The sequence below is a fragment of the Pseudophryne corroboree genome, chromosome 10, assembly GCF_028390025.1.
Source record: "Pseudophryne corroboree isolate aPseCor3 chromosome 10, aPseCor3.hap2, whole genome shotgun sequence".
Classification (NCBI taxonomy): Eukaryota; Metazoa; Chordata; class Amphibia; order Anura; family Myobatrachidae; genus Pseudophryne; species Pseudophryne corroboree.
The window spans coordinates 328768205-328791302 of record NC_086453.1 but is presented as its reverse complement, the minus strand read 5'-3'; the positions used below and the strand labels follow the sequence as shown (position 1 = coordinate 328791302).

The window sequence follows — 23098 nt, the reverse complement described above, 5'->3', positions numbered from 1 at the left end:
GCGAGAGGAGATTGCTGCTGCTCAGTGGCAGTAGTTGCCATGGACACCATGCAGCCCAGCACACAGCAGCATTTGCTGAGCTGGCGAGGGAGGCTGCTTCTCTGAGCCATAGTCGTCTCTGCTGTCTCCCTGCAAGATGTGCAGCTGTGCTGCGATACAGTGGTCATCTGCAGTGGGCAGAGGAGCAGCAGGCCCCTCCCACTGGTCCAGGTAAGTAACCCCCCCCCCCCCCCCCCCCCTTCGACTCCCCGGTGCCAGGTAAATGGCATATAATTAAAATGCAGATAATGTTTACTTCGGATCTCACAAATTAATAACCTGTCTCTACAGCCATCAGTGGTAGTTGTCTAGTGAAAAGTATTGTCATCTTTCAATCCTACCAATTAAATTGTTACTAGAACATAAGTTTCAGCAGTAGTAGTTGCGCAAACATGGTGCTGTGTTACTATGCCTTTCCTGAAGCAATAAATCTGTAATTTGTCTGTGCGGATAACCTGAAATGCACAAGCTCTCTTCCCTGGCCTCTCCACACTTGTTGCATCTATTAGAACTATCCATCAGTCATTTGAGTTCATGCATCTCTTGACATGCCAAGTCATTGACCTTCAACTTTCTCAGCTCAGTGGTAACACCTCAAGGAGGGACACTCTAAGATATGGACTGGATTAGAAGTGAGAGGAAGTTTAGGGCAGGGCTGGCCAAACCAGTCCTCAAGATCTACCAACAGTTCACATTTTCCAGACCACCTAGCTGGTGCACAGTCATTACTAATTAAGATGCACTGCATTCATTCCTAACTGACAATTCTACAGATCTCCAGGAGGCCTGGAAAACATGAACTGTTGTTAGATCTCGAGGACCGGTTTGGCCAGCCCTGGTTTAGGACATACACTGGCATACATGGGTGCAACAGGCAATACCTTGTTCAGGAAGTTGTATTTGCATTTGAGGGGTGTTCCTCTGGGGAGTAGGAAGTAATAGTAGAAGTAGGAACATCAATAACTAGAAACCTTTCTTTAAGTGTCATGAAACTATTGGTTATTTACTACACCTTAAATGTAAAAATCACATTTAACTAGACTGTAATATTTGCTTCTAGCCCAGTTCTGGATTAATTATATAACTATAGAATATTTATTAACAATGTTTCTTTGAAAAGGAGCTCAGGGGATAGAATAAGTGCTTAGACCAGGCATTCCCAACCACGGTCCTCAAGGCACACCAACAGTGCAGGTTTTAGTGATATCCAGGCTGCAGCACAGATGGTTAAATCAAAATAACTGAGCTACTAATTAAGTCACCTGTGCTGAAGCCTGGATATCACTAAAACCTGCACTGTTAGTGTGCCTTGAGGACCGTGGTTGGGAATGCCTGGCTTAGACCATTGTGCTGGCCTGGATGCATAAACTCTTTAGAGTGAGTCATAGGATAATGCTAAAGAACGGAAACACTGGTATCTGATACTGAGCCACACGCAGTACGCGTCCAATGCTGATGTTCATGTAGTTGATCAATTATTTTCAACTGCACATACATGAAAGCTGCTATTGCGTTTCAGGTGGTATCAGAAGTTTAGCAGAATATTGATGGATATTCCTGGGCGGTGACTAAGGAGGTGGTTAGTAATGCACACAAGAAAGCTCCATGCAGTGGACAAGTTTTGGGTAGTACACCAATCTGTATTACAGCGTGCATGGACGCTAAAAGTAAGCATCTCATAGCTTGCATGGTTGGGCGAACATATGTGAAAAAGATAAGGAGTTTGTAGTGGCATTAACATAAAGTTGCAAATGGACGAACGCCAATAGACACTTCTGCATGCCCTTTTGCCTGCGACTCAGAATCGGGCCCTAAGATTCACAACTGCTGTGGGTCCATTTTGCCTGCACCAAATCCTGATGCTGATCATCCTTGATTGCAGTTTTTGAATCTATTTAGAGAGGAAGAAGTGAAGAACCACATAGAATGAGCATCATATAAACATAAAATATGGTCTGTCTCACAAGTACTTTCATGTTGTCCCTGATTTCTCAGTCCCCTACGGGTCTTTGCAGCTTTTTTGGGGTCATAAATGATCTGGTATTTCTCTTGTATTGCCACTTCAGGGGAAAAAAACTATTACATTTTGGCCGCCAATTTTTATAATAAATATATACATGGGCACCCACTCTTAAGAGCGGTATCCGGTCTCTAGGTCGACCACACTTAGGTCGACAGTCATTAGGTCAACCACTATTGGTCGACATGCATCAGGTCGACAGTATCTAGGTCGACAGAGTTTCTAGGTCGACATGACAAACGGTCGACATGAGCTTTTCATAATTTTTTAAACTTTTTTCATACTTTACGATCCACGTGGACTACAATTGGGAACGGTAACTGGGGTTCCCGGTCACTCTACAAAGAAAATAACACAAAAATAAAATTGTAAAAGCCTTATGTCAACCTAATACTTGTGGTCGAACCTATGAACCACACCCCTTTAGAGCAACAACACCCAGAGCCACTAAAAAAAAAAAATCAGACTGCACTCCACAGAGAAGGAGATCTAACAGGCCTGGTTTCCTCAGTTGCGTGAATACATTCTTGGGGGTATATTTACAAAGATTCGTGTTTTTGCCGTTTTGAAGGGTGTTTGAACTCGAATGGTATCGGGTGCATTTTACTGCAACTTTTTGAATCCTGATACGATCATTCACTAAGCTGCCGAGTTTTGCACAATCGTTTTTTCCGATGTCGATGTGATTCGTAATATCAGGCAGTGTTTTACGGGAGTGATGAGTAAAACACTGCCTGACAAAACACAAGGAATCCCGGCCGGATCTGTGAGATCCGTGCAGGGCTTCATTGTGTACCTTAAAAAGTTGTTTAAAGTCTTAAAAAAATCAGACAAAAATTGCGTGGGGTCCCCCCTCCTAAGCACAACCAGCCTCAGGCTCTTTGAGCCGGTCCTGGTTGAAAAAATATGGGGGGAAAATGACAGGGGTTCCCCCATATTTAATCAACCAGCACCGGGCTCTGCGCCTGGTTCCAAAAATACGGGGGACAAAGAGCGTAGGGGTCCCCCATATTTTTGAAACCAGCACCGGGCTCCACTAGCCAGGTACATAATGCCACAGCCGGGGGACACTTTTATACTGGTCCCTGCGGCCCTGGCATTACATACCCAACTAGTCACCCCTGGCCGGGGTACTCTGGAGGAGTGGGAACCCCTTAAATCAAGGGGTCCCCCCCTCCAGCCACCCAAGGGCCAGGGGTGAAGCCCGAGGCTGTCCCCCCCATCCAGGGGCGGTGGATGGGGGGCTCATAGCCTTTTAAAAAAAATTGAATATTGTTTTTAGTAGCAGTACTACAAGTCCCAGCAAGCCTCCCCGCAAGCTGGTACTTGGAGAACCACAAGTACCAGCATGCGGTGGAAAACCGGGCCCGCTGGTACCTGTAGTACTACTACTAAAAAAATACCCCCAAAAAAAACAGGACACACACACCGTGAAAGTATACGTTTATTACATACATGCACACCTCCATACATACATACATACCTACCTACCTACGTTCCCACGAGGCTCAGTCCTCTTCTCCATGTAGAATCCTTGGGGTACCTGTGAAAAAAATTATACTCACATAATCCAGTGTAGAATCAGGCCTTGGTATAATCCACGTACTTGGCAAAATAATAAAACGGAAACCCAACCATGCACTGAAAGGGGTCCCATGTTTACACATGGGACCCCTTTCCCCGACTGCCAGGACCCCCCCTGACTCCTGTCAAAGAGGGTCCCTTCAGCCAATCAGGGAGCGCCACGTCGTGGCACTCTCCTGATTGGCTGTGTGCTCCTGTTTGTGTCTGTGAGGCAGCACACAGCACAGGTACAATGTAGCGCCTATGCGCTCCATTGTAGCCAATGGTGGGAACTTTGCGGTCAGCGGTGAGGTTACTTTCGGTCAACCGCTGACCGCAAAGTTCCCACCATTGGATACAATGGAGCGCATAGGTGCTACATTGTATCTCTGCCGTGTGCAGCCTGACAGGCACTACAGGAGCACACAGCCAATCAGGAGAGTGCCACGACGTGGCACTCCCTGATTGGCTGAAGGGACCCTCTTTGACAGGAGTCAGGGGGGGGGTCCTGGCAGTCGGGGAAAGGGGTCCCATGTGTAAACATGGGACCCCTTTCAGTGCGTGGTCGGGTTTCCGTTTTATTATTTTGCCAAGTACGTGGATTATACAAAGGTATGATTCTACACTGGATTATGTGAGTATAATTTTTTTCACAGGTACCCCAAGGATTCTACATGGAGAAGAGGACCGAGCCTCGTGGGAACATAGGTAAGTATGTATGTATGGAGGTGTGCATGTATGTAATAAACTTATTCTTTCACGGTGTGTGTGTCCTGTTTTTTTGGGGGGTATTTTTTTAGTAGTAGTACTACTACTACTACAGGTACCAGCGGGCCCGGTTTTCCACCGCATGCTGGTACTTGTGGTTCTCCAAGTACCAGCTTGCGGGGGGAGGCTTGCTGGGACTTGTAGTACTGCTACTAAAAACAATATTCACATTTTTTTAAAAAGGCTATCAGACCCCCATCCGCCGCCCTTGGATGGGGGGGGGGACACAGCCTCGGGCTTCACCCCTGGCCCTTGGATGGCTGGAGGGGGGGACCCCTTGATTTAAGGGGTTCCCACTCCTCCAGGGTACCCCGGCCAGGGGTGACTAGTTGGGTATGTAATGCCAGGGCCGCAGGGACCAGTATAAAAGTGTCCCCCGGCTGTGGCATTATGTACTTGGCTAGTGGAGCCCGGTGCTGGTTTCAAAAATACGGGGGACCCCTACGCTTTTTGTCCCCCGTATTTTTGGAACCAGGACCAGGCGCATAGCCTGGCGCTGGTTGAAGAAATATGGGGGAACCCCTGTCATTTTTTTCCCCCATATTTTTTCAACCAGGACCGGCTCAAAGAGCCCGAGGCTGGTTATGCTTAGGAGGGGGGACCCCACGCAATTTTTTTTTCAGTTTTTACACTAAACAGACCCTTTCCCATAGATAACCATGCACAGATCTCACTGATCCGTGCATGGTTATCCAAACTCGACTGGAAAAAGCAGGTCTATTTTTTTGCTGCTTTTTTTAACGATTCGAAAAAAAACAGACCCGCACTTGAGCACTCAGAAACTAACACTCAAATACGAATGAATAGTGAATGCCCGTATTGTATGAAATAACAGCCGTGTTTGACCGATGGTCTATTCATTCGTATTTCGGAACTTTGCAAATCAAACCATTACGAATAGTCCAAACACTGCCGAGATTGGTGCTTAGTGAATTCCCGGATTGGGACTAGGAAAAAAAACACAAATCGGACAAACTCGAATTCTTAGTAAATATTGGCCCTGGAGTGCAGAACCACGTGCAATCAATAAACATCACTCACAGCCACTATTGTTAAATATTACATTTTTTTTTTTATTACATTCATAAAATAAGCAGCAACATTGGCCCTCATTCCGAGTTGGTCGGTCGCAAGGCGAATTTAGCAGAGTTGCTCACGCTAAGCCGCCGCCTACTGGGAGTGAATCTTAGCTTCTTAAAATTGCGACCGATGTATTCGCAATATTGCTATTACAAACTACTTCGCAGTTTCAGAGTAGCTCCAGACTTACTCTGCCTGTGCGATCAGTTCAGTGCCTGTCGTTCCTGGTTGACGTCACAAACACACCCAGCGTTCGCCCAGGCACTCCCACCGTTTCTCCAGCCACTCCTGCGTTTTTTCCGGAAACGGTAGCGTTTTCAGCCACACGCCCCTAAAACGCCGTGTTTCCGCCCAGTAACACCCATTTCCTGTCAATCACATTACGTTCGCCGGAGCGAAGAAAAAGCCGTGAGTAAAAATACTTTCTTCATAGTAAAGTTACTTGGCGCAGTCGCAGTGCGAACTTTGCGCATGCGTACTAAGCGGATTTTCACTGCGATGCGATGAAAAAGAACGAGCGAACAACTCGGAATGAGGGCCATTGCCCAGACAGAGACTGCACTGGAGGCTGGCAGACATGATATACTGTATGTGTAGCCACCAGTTACTAGCACAAAGGCCATAGGCTAAATTTAATCCCCTGCGAGTTGTCGGAGGTGCAGGAGTTTGTGCGAGTCTGCCCCGTATTTTTAAAGCGCCAAACATTTACAAGGCAAAACCAAGATGGTTTTGCCTTGTAAATGATTGCTGCTTTAAAAATACGGGCAGACCAGCACAAAGTCCCGCACCTTTCGACAGCCCGCAGGCTATTACATTTAGCTGCAAGTCTTAAAGAAGGCCCTTTATTACATGGAGAAGTACAGTATCTTAGGACACATTATGGGTCGGGCAAAGATAGAGATGCAGAAGTCCTGTGTACCCACAAAAACAGTCCTCCTCTCAGTGACTTTGTGCATTTATACGTATAATATACAGTAATTATAGAAATGTACATAGATATTTACACTCACTGACACTCAGTGCAGTGATCCTTTGTTATCATGCATAGAAAAATATGTGATTGATGATTTCCACGTCCATCACATAACCAGCTGGGCCTTCTGCCTAGGTAAAACTAAAATAAGGGGCATTCTGAGATGCCCATTCCTCTGAGGAGCGGCACACTCACACATGGTGACTCATGGGGCGTGATAGAGGAGTAATGTGCGATACCTAAACCAGGGGGCCTATGAGGAGGCAGTATTATTACTGTGCAGTAAATAACGTTGAATATGCAGTGGAGAAAGTGCTCAGCCTTCTTTCATAGGACGCTCTCCCCTTCACATGAGTTCCAGTAATACCAGGGCTTTGTGCGGTAAGCTCTACAGTCCAGTCCCTCCATCATGCTTTCGGTTTGGCTTTGATCTCCGGTTTTGAGGCATTGTCTGTGTTATCGTTGACCGACGAACTCACAAGGCAGTCTTTCCTGAGGACAAAGACAAGGCAAGAGAACTCTTTTTATTGATATCAATTGCACTCATACTCTTGTCATGGAAACATAGAATTTGACAGCAGATAAGAACCACTTGGCCCATCTAGTCTGCCCCTAGAACTACTTGGCACATCAAGTCTGCCCCTAGAACCACTTGGCCCATCTAGTCTGCCCCTAGAACCACTTGGCCCATCTAGTCTTCCCCTAGAACCACTTGGCCCATCTAGTCTTCCCCTAGAACCACTTGGCCCATCTATTCTGCCCCTAGAACCACTAGGCCCATCTATTCTGCCCCTAGAACCACTTGGCCAATCTAGTCTGTCCCTAGAACCACTAGGCCCATCTAGTCTGCCCCTAGAACCACTTGGCCCATCTAGTCTGCCCCTAGAACCACTAGGCCCATCTAGTCTGCCCCTAGAACCACTTGGCCCATCTAGTCTGCCCCTAGAACCACTTGGCCCATCTAGTCTGCCCCTAGAACCACTAGGCCCATCTTGTCTGCCCCAAGAACCACTTGGCCCATCAAGGCATGAGAACTCTTTTTATTGACATCAATTGCACGCATACTCTTGTCAGTCTCTCAGTGCAATCACAGACTCATTTCTCAGAGAACCCTCACACAGAAAATACTCACTTTTTGTTGTTCCGCTTGAGGATGACGCACACTATCTTTTTTATGATAAAGATTAATATGAGCAGTCCGATCACCCCTCCAACTGCAGACGCAATAATGACAGTCAATGTATTATCCACAACCTCAACTGTGGAGACAAATTGGATCAATGTAAGAGAGACAGCAAATTTTGTAGGAGCAAAGACTAAAAAAATAAGATTTTACTCACCGGTAAATCTATTTCTCGTAGTCCGTAGTGGATGCTGGGACTCCGTAAGGACCATGGGGATTAGCGGCTCCGCAGGAGACTGGGCACAACTAAAGAAAGCTTTAGGACTACCTGGTGTGCACTGGCTCCTCCCACTAAGACCCTCCTCCAGACCTCAGTTAGGATACTGTGCCCGGAAGAGCTGACACAATAAGGAAAGATTTTGAATCCCGGGTAAGACTCATACCAGCCACACCAATCACACCGTATAACTCGTGATACTATACCCAGTTAACAGCATGATAACAACTGAGCCTCTCAACAGATGGCTCAACAATAACCCTTTAGTTAGGCAATAACTATATACAAGTATTGCAGACAATCCGCACTTGGGATGGGCGCCCAGCATCCACTACGGACTACGAGAAATAGATTTACCGGTGAGTAAAATCTTATTTTCTCTAACGTCCTAAGTGGATGATGGGACTCCGTAAGGACCATGGGGATTATACCAAAGCTCCCAAATGGGCGGGAGAGTGCGGATGACCCTGCAGCACCGAATGAGCAAACTCTAGGTCCTCCTCAGCCAGGGTATCAAACTTGTAGACTCTTGCACGAGTGTTTTAACCCGACCAAGTAACAGCTCGGCAAATTTGTAAAGCCGAGACCCCTCGGGCAGCCGCCCAAGAAGAGCCCACTTTCCTCGTGGAATGGGCTTTCACAGATTTAGGGTGCGGCATTCCAGCCGCAGAATGTGCAAGTTGAATCGTGCTACAGATCCAGCGAGCAATAGTCTGCTTAGAAGCAGGAGCACCCAGCTTGTTGGGTGTATACAGGATAAATAGCGAGTCAGTTTTCCTGACTCCAGCCGTCCTGGAAACATGTACTTTTCAGGGCCCTGACTACGTCCAGAAAACTTGGAATCCTCCAAGTCCCAAGTAGCCGCAGGCACCACAATAGGTTGGTTCACATGAAAAACTGATACCACCTTAGGAAGGAATTGGGAACGAGTCCTCAATTCCGCCTTATCCATATAGAATACAGATAAGGGCATTTGTATGACAAAGCCGCCAATTCTGATACACGCCTGGCCGACGCCACGGCCCACAGCATGACCACTTTCCACGTGAGGTATTGTAGCTCCACGGATTTAAGTGGCTCAACTCAATGCGACTTCAGGAAATCCAACACTACGTTGAGATCCCTCGGTGCCACTGGAGGCACAAACGGGGGTTGACTATGCAGCACTCCCTTAACAAAAGTCAGAACTTCAGGCAGTGAAGCCAGTTCTATTTTGGAAGAAAATCGATAGAGCCGAAATCTGGACCTTAATGGAACCCAATTTTAGGCCCATAGTCACCTCTGACTTGTAGGAAGTGCAGAAAACGACCTAGCTGAAATTCCTCCTTTGGGGCCATACTGGCCTCACAGCACGCAACATATTTCCGCCATATGCGGGGATAATGGTTTGCGTTCACTTCTTTCCTAGCTTTAAATAGCGTAGGGATAACTTCCTCCGGAATGTCCTTTTCCTTCAGGATCCGGCGTTCAACCGCCATGCCGTCAAACGCAGCCGCGGTACGTCTTGGAACAGACAGGCCCCCTGCTGGGTCCTCTGAGATCATTTCTTGGAGTTCTGGGTACCAAGCTCTTCTTGGCCACCCGGAACAATGAGTATAGTTCTTACTCCTCTCCTTCTTATTATTCTCATTACCCTGGGTATGAGAGGCAGAGAAGGGAACACATACACCGACTGGTACACCCACGGTGTTACCAGAGCGTCCACAGCTATCGCCTGAGGGTCCCTTGACCTGGCGCAATATCTTTGTAGCTTTTTGTTGAGGCGGGACGCCATCCTGTCCACCTGTGGCCTTTCCCCACGGTGTACAATCATTTGGAAGACTTCTGGATGAAGTCCCCACTCTCTCGGGTGGAGGTCGTGTCTGCTGAGAAAGTCTGCTTCTCAGTTGTCCACTCCGGGAATGAACACTGCTGACAGTGCTAACACATGATTTTCCGCCCATCGGAGAATCCTTGTGGCTTCTGCCATCGCCATCCTGCTTCTTGTGCTGCCCTGTCGGTTTACATGAGCGACCGCCGTGATGTTGTCTGACTGGATCAGCACCGGCCGGTGTTGAAGCAGGGGTCTAGCCTGACTTAGGGCATTGTAAATGGCCCAAAGTTCCAGAACATTTATGTGCAGGGAAGTCTCCTGACTTTTCCATAGGCCTTGGAAGTTTCTTCCCTGTGTGACTGCCCCCCAGCCTTGAAGGCTGGCATCCGTGGTCACCAGGACCCAGTCCTGTATGCCGAATCTGCGGCCCCCTAGAAGATGTGCAGTCACCACCACAGCGACACCCTGGCCCTTGGAGACAGGGTTATCCGCCGATGCATCTGAGAATGCGACCCGGACCACTTGTCCAACAGATCCCACTGGAAGATCCTTGCATGGGACTTGGCGAATGGAAATTCTTCGTAAGAAGCTACCATCTTTCCCAAGGTTCGCGTGCATAGATGCACCGATACCTGTATTTGTATTAGGAGGTCTCCGTCTAGAGACGCCAACTCCTTGGACTTCTCCTCCGGGAGAAACCCTTTTTATCCTGTTCTGTGTCCAGAACATACCCAGGAACAGTAGACGCGTCGTAGGAACCAGCTGTGACTTTGGAATATTCAGAATCCAGCCGTGCTGTTGTAGCACTTCCCGAGATAGTGCTACTCCGACGAACAACTGCTCCCTGGACCTCGCCTTTATAAGGAGATCGTCCAAGTACGGGATAAGTACTTCGGCCATTACCTTGGTAAATACCCTCGGTGCCGGGGACAGACCAACGGCAACGTCTGGAATTGGTAATGACAATCCTGTACCACAATTTTGAGGTACACCTGGTGACGAGGGTAAATAGGGACATGCAGGTAAGTATCCTTGATGTCCAGTGATACCCTGAAATTTTCCAGGCTTGCAATAATCGCCCTGAGCGATTCCATTTTGAACTTGAACCTTCGTATATAAGTGTTCAAGGATTTCAATTTTCGAATGGGTCTCACCGAACCGTCTGGTTTCGCTACCACAACATTTTGGAATAGTAACCCCGGCCTTGTTGAAAGAGGGGTACCTTGATTTCACCTGCTGGAAGTACAGCTTGTGAATTGCCGCCAGTACTACCTTTCTCCGAGGGCAGCAGGCAAGGCTGATGTGAGGCAACGGCGAGGGGGAGTCGTCTCGAACTCCAGCCTGTATCCCTGTGATACTATTTGCAGAACCTAGGGATCCACCTGTGGGCAAGCCCACTGATCCCTGCAGTTCCCGAGACGCGCCCCCACCGCACCTGTCTCCACCTGTGGAGCCCCAGCGTCATGCGGTGGACTCAGAGGAAACGAGGGAAGATATTTGATCCTGGAACTGGCTGACTGGTGCAGCTTTTTCCTTCTTCCCTTGTCTCTGTGCAGAAAGGAAGCGCCTTTGACCCGCTTGCTTTTCTGAAGCCGAAAGGACTGTACCTGAAAATACGGTGCTTTCTTTAGGCTTTTGTGAGGAAACCTGAGGTAAAAAAATTTCTTCCCAGCTGTTGCTGTGGATACGAGGTCCCAGAGACCATCCCCAAACAATTCCTCACCCTTATAAGGCAGAATCTCCATGTGCCTTTTAAATGCAGCATCACCTGTCCACTGCCGGGTTTCTACTACCCTCCTGGCAGAATGGACATTGCATTAATTCTGGATGCCAGCCGGCAAATATCCCTCTGTGCATCCTTTATATATAAGACAACGTCTTAAATATGCTCAATGTTAGCAAATATTGTTATCCCTGTCTTAGCGTATTAATATTATCTGACAGGGTGTCAGACCACGCTGCAGCAGCACTATTTATGCTGAGGCAATTGCAGGTTTCAGTATATAACCTGAGTGTGTAAATACAGACTTCAGGATCGCCTCCTGCTTTTTATCAGCAGGTTCCTTCAAGGTGGCCGTATCCTAAGACGGCAGTGCCACCTTTTGACAAACGTGTGAGCGCCTTATCCACCCTAAGGGATATCTCCCAACGTGACCTATCCTCTGGCGGGAAAGGGTACGCCATCAGTAACTTTTTAGAAATAACCAGTTTCTTATCGGGGGAAACCACGCTTCTTTACACACTTCATTCATTCATCTGATGGGGGAACAAAACAGTGGCTGTTTTTTCTCCCCAAAAATAAAACCCCTCTTATGTGGTACTTGGGTTTATGTCAGAAAATGCGTAACACATTTTTCATTGCCGAGATCATGTAACGGATGTTTTTAGTGGATTGTGTATATGTCTCAACCTCGTCGACACTGGAGTCAGACTCCGTGTCGACATCTGTGTCTGCCATCTGAGGTAACGGGTGTTGTTTTGAGCCCCTGATGGCCTTTGAGACGCCTGGGCAGACGCGGGCTGAGAAGCCGGCTGTCCCACAGCTGTTACGTCATCCAGCCTTTTATGTAAGGAGTTGACACTGTCGGTTAATACCTTCCACCTATCCATCCACTCTGGTGTCGGCCCCACAGGGGGCGACATCCCATTTATCGGCCTCTGCTCCGCCTCCACGTAACCTTCCTCATCCAACATGTCGACACAGCCGTACCGACACACCGCACACACACAGGGAATGCTCTGACTGAGGACAGGACCCCACAAAGTCCTTTAGGGAGACCGAGAGAGAGTATGCCAGCACACACCAGAGCGCTATATAAAGCAGGGATTAACACTATAACTGAGTGATTTTTCCCCAAATAGCTGCTTGTATACATATATTGCGCCTAAATTTAGTGCCCCCCCTCTCTTTTTAACCCTTTGAGCCTGAAAACTACAGGGGAGAGCCTGGGGAGCTGTCTTCTAGCTGCACTGTGAAGAGAAAATGGCGCCAGTGTGCTGAGGGAGAAGCCCCGCCCCCTTTTCGGCGGACTTTCTCCCGCTTTTTCTGTGATACTGGCAGGGGTAATTTTACATCTATATAGCCTCTGGGACTATATATGATGCATATTTTGCCAGCCAAGGTGTTATTTATTGCCCTCAGGGCGCCCCCCCCCAGCGCCCTGCACCCATCAGTGACCGAAGTGTGAGGTGTACATGAGGAGCAATGGCGCACAGCTGCAGTGCTGTGCGCTACCTTGGTGAAGACCGAAGTCTTCTGCCGCCGATTTTCCGGACCTTCTTCGTGCTTCTGGCTCTGTAAGGGGGACGGCGGCGCGGCTCCGGGAACGAACACCAAGGTCGGGTCCTGCGGTCGATCCCTCTGGAGCTAATGGTGTCCAGTAGCCTAAGAAGCCCAAACTACCACCTGTTAGGTAGGTTCGCTTCTTCTCCCCTTAGTCCCTCGCTGCAGTGAGTCTGTTGCCAGCAGATCTCACTGAAAATAAAAAACCTAAATATACTTTCTTTCTAGGTGCTCAGGAGAGCCCCTAGTGTGCATCCAGCTCAGCCGGGCACAGAAATCTAACTGAGGTCTGGAAGAGGGTCTTAGTGGGAGGAGCCAGTGCACACCAGGTAGTCCTAAAGCTTTCTTTAGTTGTGCCCAGTCTCCTGCGGAGCCGCTAATCCCCATGGTCCTTACGGAGTCCCAGCATCCACTTAGGACGTTAGAGAAAAACACATTCAAGGTACTCCTTGATGGAGCTAGTAGAACTTTGCACCAGACTGGACCAATACACCGTAGAACTACAATCAGCTGTATTGAGAAGTAAAATCCAACTTTTATTTTTTAAAATAGGTTTGTTATATAAAAAATATATACTGCACTATTATGACCTATTGTCATATTGTTTGTTCGCCTAAGGTTTGTCCATACAAATTTCTGTGAGAGACGCTATTTCTCCTGAGACTGATGATGTGAAAGTTTAGCACTATCCAGTTCTACTGGAACAATGCGCATATCTGGTAGACATATGCCCCACCAGGACCAGAGAAGACAATCTACATTTGGCATCAATGTCATTTTACAGACCGTTGCCCAAATTTATCAAGCCTTGGAGAGTAATAAATAAATCGGAGATAAAGTACCAACCGATCAACTCCCAACTGTCATTTTTCAAACCCAAGCCTGTGACACGTCAGTTAGGAGCTGATTGACTGGTACTTTATCACTGTGCTATTTATCACTCTCCAAGGTTTGATAAATGGGCCCCTGTGGGCCTAATTCATGTTTGTACGCAATGGGCGATTATAACGTAACGGGGTGATTATCAGTAGACTGCGCTTGTGCTGTGATCGCAGTGCGCATGCGCAAAGGTACCACTGCAAACCCGCTCGCAATGAGGATTTCATGGAATTATTGACTGGAAATTACCATTTGGAGGGGTAAACTATACATTTATGGGGAGTGGTTGGGGAAACGCTGGCGTGTCATGGTCGTTTTAGGGGTGTGTATGTCCCGACAACTGTGAGCTCGTACATACAAACATGAATTGGACACTACGTCAAGCTGTTTTTATTCTGAGCCTTCACTTACAGAACATGTTTCCGCTGTCTTCCGTAACTTGCCACCTATCATTGACCTTGTGACATAACCTTGTGCTGCTAGAGGTGTCGCTATACATTTAAGAGGAACTTATGTGATTGCCGCACATGGAACTGTCCCGAGACCCAACCTGAGTCCAGGGATGGACAACTGTTTAATTTGACTACCCTTGTGGGTGGCCAAATTAAAGAAGATCCAGTTATTCGGGGCTGGAGCAAAGCGCCAAGGTCCCTGGTGTCACTGAGGCCTGTTAGGTTGGTCTGAAGTTGACACTGCTGATGGCAGTCAACTATTAGCCAAATACCCAATATTAATAAACATTATTAGGCAACGTGGCACAATTGGGTTGTAATATTGCTTTTGTTAACAGAGCATATGGGCAGAATTCAAGGTTCATAATGGCTAGGGGAAAAAAACAACATTGTGGACTACAGATGGTATAAAGGGGTCTATTCATGAAGCAGTGAAAAGTGTGGAGAAGTGAGCCATTGGAGAAGTTGCCCATGACAACCATTCAGCAGCTGTGTATCATTTTATAGAATGCACTTTATAAATGTGACCTCAACACTGATTGGTTGCCATGGGCAACTTCTCCACTGGCTTACTTCTCCACTGTTTTCACTGCTTCATGAATAGACCCCAAAATGTACCATATTGGCTCCCTTTTTACATCATATCACTTATGTACTGCACTAAGGGCTCTATTCATGAAGCAGTGAAAAGTGTAGAGAAGTTGCTCAAGGAAACCAATCAGCTTCTCCGTACAACTGTACAGTATGCAAATTATAAATGTTACTTTAATGCTGATTGGTTGCCATGGGCAACTTCTCCACTGGCTCACTTCTCCACACTTTTTACTGCTTCATGAATAGACCCCTAATTTCCCATATCTGTTAAACTTCTATTCACTAGCGACTTATCTCCATAGCAGCAGAATGGACAGGAGGCAGTGACACTCACACTTGTCCACCACTGTAAGGTAGATGGTAGCGTTACTGGTTGTGCCTTTTTCCTTTTTGTTTGACACAATACATGTGTAGCGTCCTGTGTCCTCAAACTCCACAGCCTTCAGAAGCAATGTTAGGTTGTAGTCCTTGGTTTCATTGCTAGGCACCAGGGTAACACGGTCATGCTTCCAACTTCTGTCTTTAATTTCTAAGGCTTTGGGGCTGGACTTCTTGTTCTTGAGAAATCCCTTGTAAAGCTGGTAACAGAGAATAGGTGGGAGTTAGACGGGCGGAGAGGGTGTCGGTGACTAGACGCAGTTCACAGACAGCAGAGAAATAAATATATGTAACGGTATAAAATGGACCCATTCTTTTGCTTTGTACCAATTTTCATATATGACCCCAAATATGAGAGAACTCATCTGACTTCTAGTAAGTACAGTACCTATCTGCACTCACCATAGAATTGTGTCAGCCTGTTAAGGCCATCAGTGCTAGGGACTCATCCTCAGCATGAATGTATAATCACCAGAGGATAACCACTACACTGCAGAAATCATCAAGAAGTTCAAGGATGGGGGGAGGTTCTTGATGGGATAGTCCCGGCGAACCTATTAGCAGGCGTAAATTACCGCTGCTAATAGGATAACCCTTAAAGTCTTCTGAAATGTCGAAACTAACAAACAAAACAAGGTACAATTTGTGTAGTTGCTGCAGAAATAATTACTACTGATAACTGGGGTAGGAATGGGACCAGCTAGAAGATTTTGGCTCACTATAAGGGTGAGAAACCCGTCAGCGGTGATGAAGTTGTGCGTCATGTGTTTCATGCAAAACATGGCACTGAGGGTGAATTCTGAGTTTTTATTATCTATAGCAGAGATTCGTAATATTTTATAGTTTGGTGCCCAAATTTATTGGTTTCACAAATGAACGTTGAGATTTTCATTAACAACATGTAAACTCTCAATGAGAAACGCAGAAACACCCAGTTCACATATGGGGGTAGATGTATTAACCTGGAGAAGGCATAAGGAAGTGATAAACCAGTGATAAATGCAAGGTGATAAATGCACCAGCCAATCAGCTCCTAACTGTTAATTTACATATTGGAGCTGATTGGCTGGTGCATTTATCACCTTGCATTTATCACTGGTTTATCACTTCCTTATGTCTTCTCCAGGTTAATACATCTGCCCCATGGTGAGAACTGGTTGAAATCCACCTGACTCAGGATCACCTAGAGATGCACAAAGATGTCTATGGGCCTGATTCAGACCTGATCGCTCCTCTGCGAATTTGCAGAGGTCTGCGATCAGATAGCTGCCGCCCAGACAGAGTGAACATTTGCCCGCCATGCAAGTCTGCGTACGCCTTGCAAAAACCTCGGCGTTCGCCGGTCAGCTGCAAATCCGTTCGCAACTCCCTCACCATCTAATGATTTTTCCAGTCTGTGCGCAGCCCAGGACCTACTCCTACAGTGCGATAGATAATGTACAGGCTGATCAGGCCGGAGCTGACGTCACACACCCTCCCTGAAAACACTTGGGAACGCCTACGTTTTTCATGACACTCCTAGAAAACGGCCAGTTACCACCCCCAAATGTCCGCTTCCTGTCAGTCAACTTGCGTACGGCTATCAATCAAAAAAGTTTTGGGATTTTTTGCTGTTTGGCCTCGCGCATGCATACCATGTTCCGTAGGCATGCGCTGTCAATCGATAATCGCCCAGCTTGCGAATTCGCACAACAGCGAACAGGTCTGAATCGGGCCCTATGTTCGCTACAGCGCAATTTAGTAACATTTTCTGGAGATGCATGCAATTCATAATCAGGCGTTTGCCTGCTTAGCAATTACTCCTAGTGCTGTTTTAAATCGATTGGTGATGACTGGCGGCTGTGGCCGCTGCTCCTTAGTAAATCTACCCTCTAGAATCCAATCCTGCTCTTCCCAAGCTCCACGTTCCATCACAATGAATTATCAGGCTTGTTTGTTATAGTTTGTAATACCGCTTTCACATCGTAATGCTGGATCACACCCGGGAATTGCAAACGGGTCCTCCCTGGGCGCGACCAGCATTGGATCCTTTCAGACTGGTTTCCCGACCCAGGAATATACCTGGTCGGGTTGTCATCGTGGGTGGGTGCGGACGCGGCATCAGGGGCCGGTGCAGAGGTGACGCTGGGAGATGAGATCATCTGCGGGCCGCCTCTGCCTATGCTGTGAATGGGTCACAGGTCGTATCAACCCGGTAACCCGTTCACACTGCACCTGACCCGAGAATAACCCTTCTTTATTCAAGGGTTGAAATATCGGGATAGGCGACCCGGGAATTCAAGAGTGACCCCTTTTACACCGCACAGTGACCCGCGTCGACTCAGCAATATACAAGGTTATTTGTTCGGTGTAAAAGGGGTATAAACCACATTGAAATTCCTGCTGATGCACTCATTTATGATTGGAACAGTCCATTACTGCGATAACGTGCACTTATCTTCCAAGTCACAGGGACATAAATAGATTTACAGAGGTAGATCCAGGATATCTAATGACATTATGCTATTACAGATACTGCCCTCATCACTGATTAGAACGCCCATGTAATATTATCTAGTGACTGTAGAGTTTTCTATTCATCTGTGTTGGAGCCAGATGATATCACTCCCTTGTGACTTGTGAGCCTTTTCATCTACTTAACTGGCATTTAGAACTCTGAATTGGAGGGAGATTTACTAAGCAGTGATAAAAGTGGAGAAGTGAGCCAGTGGAGAAGTTGCCCATGGCAACCAATCAGCATTGACATTAACATTTTATAATTTGCATACTATAAAACTATACAAAGCAGCTGATTGGTTGCATTGGGCAATTTCTCCACTGGCTCACTTCTCCACTTTTATCACTGCTTAGTACATTTCCTCCTTGGTCAGCTCTGTCTTCCCTCTGCCCCCCACTCTGTCTGACTGCTGCAACACCTTCCTCCCCCCCCTACTTTTCCTCTCCTGCTCACATACTTGCCCCGTTCAGGAGGCCCATTGGGTCCTAATCCAAGGCAAAACTGTCCCGTCCTCCCTAGCAATGGGAGCCATTGAAGCGTGATGTCATGATGGAGCGTTATGATCTGAATCAGGTCGTCATTGCCCCACCCCCCATTACTCAATGACACAAGTGCGTAGGGGTAATAGACCTTCTATGGCATGATTCAAAGCACCACACCCCCTGCATCACCCTGCCAGAATGTTGTCAAGCATGGCTAAGTGCAATAACACAAATCTACATGTACCTTTTACCGCTTATTCAGGACAGGCCGTAAAAAAATAAAACAAGATACTAGTTATGGCCGCTGTCATGTTGGGTGGGCTTTAGGGTCTTCAATAAAGGAGTTAGGAGACAGTTAGGAGCTGATTGGTTGGTACTTTATCACCGTGCAATTTATCACTCTCCAAGGCTTGATAAATCTGGGCCTTAATTTTGTTTAACGCTGACCCAGGAGATCTTATGGCCCTACAGAAGAAGAAGTGGTGAATGGTAATGTTTAGAGCGCCACCACCATTGTAGTGTATTTGCTTGTAGGTAAAATCAATGATAGAAACTTGTCTCAAACTTCAAAGATACCATGACCTATTGGTATATCTAGTAGAGATGAGCGGATTCGGTTTTACTCGGTTCTCAAAACCGAATCTTATTGGCTATCCAAAACACGTGACATCCGTGAGCCAATTAGATGCCGTTTTGAGAACCGAGTAAAACCGAGTAAAACCGAACCCGCTCATCTCTAATATCTAGACAAAACCATGTTACAGTGAGACAAAGCTTAATGATGCCAAGCTAAGGGGGATACTAATGACCCGGGCTCGGGCCTCTTGAATGGGCCTGGCGGGAACCCAAGCCAGCTGTGGTGTGGCTTCCCTGTTTGAATTTTGTATTGTGCTACAACTGCCACTGGAGAGGAAATATTTATCTCCATCTCCAGAGAACATAATTATCACATTTTCCAGCTTTTATGAGATAATTATGTTTTATTAAATATCCCCCAGAAGTACTAACCTAGTTGGCCAGGTACACTGTGAGCGACTTTATATACATACAATGCAAGTAGGAGCAAAATTTAGGAAAAAGTACTAATCACTATCCATGGCGACGCATTTAATTAGCACCAAGTGTCTCACGCCACATGCAAAACATAATTGCACCTGCATAGACCGACTGACACTGGTGGGAGGGGCCAGATGTCAGACCAACTGTCATTACATGCCCCTTTTTTATCATATATATATATATATATATATATATATACACACACACACACATACATACATACATATACACACACATACATATACACACACATACACACAAGCAGCGGGCACGGCACTCCTGGCGACTTGTAGCAAAAAAGACTCTTGGATGGGCAAGATGTAAAGTACAACGTTTCAATACCGGTTTATTTAAGGCATTTTCCTCAGGTATACATACAATAAAAACGTCTTACCTTATAAAGGCTCTAAATCACCCTGTGATGAACATCTGGACGGCGGGGCAGCGCCCGCTCCGTCCAGCGCGGCGGAAGTGACGCCACACTACGTCACTTCCGGTTAATGTGCTCCCCGTCACCATGACAATAACAAACAATAACATACACGGAGCCACTGTGTCTATGGCAACATGGTGCGCTGACTGACCAAATCCAACCACGGCCAACAAATAATACATTAAGAGTACATTTCTGGCAAGATCTGCTTGTTTACTCTAGGCTCAATAGTGAAGGCACATGATGTACAATATAAGTGACAAAACAACATTCCGATTGCCTGCAAATAGTTAAACAGACTATAGATAGATACGTGCCTCGCCACATATAAATGATCAGCCTGATACAACAAACAACCGTACCAGCAGCAATATATTAGCACCAGTAGTATCTCATGGACATACAGATATACACTGGGACTGTATATATATATATATATATATATATATATATATATATATATACACACTATGCAATTTACCCAGCACTCCACCTAGTGTATACACTGGCGTGCGCAGCACATTTTATTAGGGGGTGCACCGTCGGAGGGGTGTGTCTAGCACCGCCTTTTGGGCGTGTCTAGCACCATCTATTGATGGTCAACGCATATAAAATATCCACCTTTGTACCAATCCTAATAAAGCAGATACATTGTCAGATGTTGTGGTGTGCACCAAACACCCCTGATGGCACTCATGCAATTACAGTGCTCCTCCTCAGCCTGGTCTGGCTCCCCCTCTCTTTCCCCTGCAAGCTGCAGCAGCTTACTTACAAGTCAGTCACTAACTGACACTGACAGTCGCAGACTAGTTACTGCTGCTGCTGGAAAAATGAGTGACGTGTCGAAGCTGCTGCCGGCCGTCTGCCAGTATTGAATTTGTCTTCCTAAGAGGAACGCTGGCTGCATGCTGCTCCTCATCAGTGGCTGGCGTTGGCATAGCATAGAAGGAGAGAGGTGGGCGTGTGACGGATGGACATGCGAGCAGCATGACGTAATCACATCACATCACACTGTTTTTGTACATGGAGGTGGAGCTGGGTAGTTGAAAGCCGGTGGCAGTGGCACCCTTGATTAACCCAGGCGTCCGGTCAGTAATGCAGTCCTGCAGGGTGCAGCGCAGAGGAGACAGTAATCAGCCTGCTCGGCAATTGCTGCATCAGGCATGTGAGATCGGGGTGCCAGACATTAGGGGGTGCCTGTGCGCACCAGGCACCCCCCCTGCGCACACCTATGACCACTGCTGGTTCTGGTGCCCTCATAAATAAAACATGTACAATCAAGGATGCGGCACTCACGAACACTTTGAAAGGAATCGCAGACACCAGTAGGTATAGTCAACGTTTCAATCCTTTACGGATTTTCGTCAGGAACAAGCATATATATATATACTAAACATCTTAGTGATATTTGGTGGACCCCTTTCTTTGAAAGTAAAGCATTCATAACCTAGAACCAGAAATAATGACACGGAGACTTGAATTTTGGCAGAAAATTGCTAGCTATTTATTTGTCCCTATCCATTAGGAAACCTGTAATAAAGAAATTAATTTAATATGCCGCTCCAGCCGGCATATGGTGGCGGCCCAAAAGAACGGCTCAATTAACCTAAATTAACCTTAAATAACTAACCCTATAAATTTACTAAAACGTATCATAAACCGGTAATAGGTGACAACTCAACCCCCACAGTGACTACCCACCGCTCCTGGGTGCCCTGCCGCTGCCTTCCCGGACGGGTGGTCAAGCGGCCATAAGTCGATGGAGGTGAGTGCACCTAAACCACAACAAACTGTAAAACACTACAGTTTTCCCTACAATACAAAACTGCCGTTCTTTTCCGCCAATAAATAGCCAACGATAACCAGCCAACAACTTAACGCCAAAGCACCACGTGCCAGAATTTCCTACTACCAGGGCGGGAGGGTGGGAAAGCAAATCCACCAAGAGAACTAAGATGGCCTCACCTTCCCTATATATATCAAACCCTCCCCCTAAAGAAGGCTGTACTTTCCTATCAGCTAGGTCCACCCCTCCCCAGATGTTTAACTCTTTCCTTTCCTATGCAGTCAATACTCTCTCCTAAACATCTTAGTGATATTTGGTGGACCCCTTTCTTTGAAAGTAAAGCATTCATAACCTAGAACCAGAAATAATGACACGGAGACTTGAATTTTGGCAGAAAATTGCTAGCTATTTATTTGTCCCTATCCATTAGGAAACCTGTAATAAAGAAATTAATTTAATATGCCGCTCCAGCCGGCATATGGTGGCGGCCCAAAAGAACGGCTCAATTAACCTAAATTAACCTTAAATAACTAACCCTATAAATTTACTAAAACTTATCATAAACCGGTAATAGGTGACAACTCAACCCCCACAGTGACTACCCACCGCTCCTGGGTGCCCTGCCGCTGCCTTCCCGGACGGGTGGTCAAGCGGCCATAAGTCGATGGAGGTGAGTGCACCTAAACCACAACAAACTGTAAAACACTACAGTTTTCCCTACAATACAAAACTGCCGTTCTTTTCCGCCAACAGCGAAAGACTCATCCCCACAGTCTTTCGCACCGCCACCATAAACCTACCCTAACTCCTGCAAAGCGAAACCTAGATCCTAAAGAAAAAACATCATCCCCTCATTGGATAGATGTACTCCATCATGCCGGAAAAGGTGGCTGTCTCTGAACCGAATCCTCGGGTGGCGAACCACCCTCCCTCCGTGGGACAGCACCCACTTTGCCACCGCCCCGTTCACCTTTTTCCGGGCCTCGTCAATCTGGCGCCCATCCGCCACACCCCTCCAACACAATCTTGGCACCATCATTGAAAAAACCAACACACAATTGGTCCATGCCGCGGTCACACTTGCCAGATCCTGTATCATGGCCCACCGCAGATCCAAGGATGTCCTCTTCCCCAGGTCGTTGCCACCTAGATGGACAACCAAGACCCTAGGGACTCCATGCTTGCTGGCCTGACTCACTAACCTACTCCTCAGCTCACCCCACATCATTCCTCGCCAGCCAAGCCATCTGACACCCTGTGCTCCTAACAATGCCTGAGACCCTTCCGAGGCCACAAACCTGGCCGCCCAGTAAATGTAAGAGTGGCCAACCACCCAAATGGTCAAATTGTCGTCAAACCATCCTGAAGGGGAAAAGAGGGGTAGAATTGATTACTAAGAGGCTTATTAATTGTTTACACTGAAGGATCTGCCAAAAAGAAAAACTTTAGATCTCGCTATTGCAGCAGTCACGGCCTAGCCGACTGCACCATGCTTCGTTGCCAATTTAAAGCGCAATTAAAGACACAAAGGGGAAAGATCAAATAAAAACAAACGAAATAAAACAGGGAGGGGGGGGGGGGTAAAAAATGGGAAACACA

General features: G+C 46.9%; 1 protein-coding gene across 1 annotated transcript in view; it reads right to left on the bottom strand.

Moving 5' to 3' along the window:
• Window positions 1-5439: 5439 nt before the first annotated feature.
• Window positions 5440-23098, bottom strand: part of SCN4B (sodium voltage-gated channel beta subunit 4) — a 147892-nt gene continuing 130233 nt past the window's right edge. The window contains exons 4-6 of the mRNA XM_063943593.1: window positions 15199-15442; window positions 7576-7702; window positions 5440-6935 (exon numbers count right to left, since the gene is read on the bottom strand). Of these exons, the coding sequence (XP_063799663.1) occupies window positions 6851-6935; window positions 7576-7702; window positions 15199-15442 (456 nt within the window). The 3' untranslated portion in view covers window positions 5440-6850. The remainder of the gene's footprint in view (window positions 6936-7575; window positions 7703-15198; window positions 15443-23098) is intronic.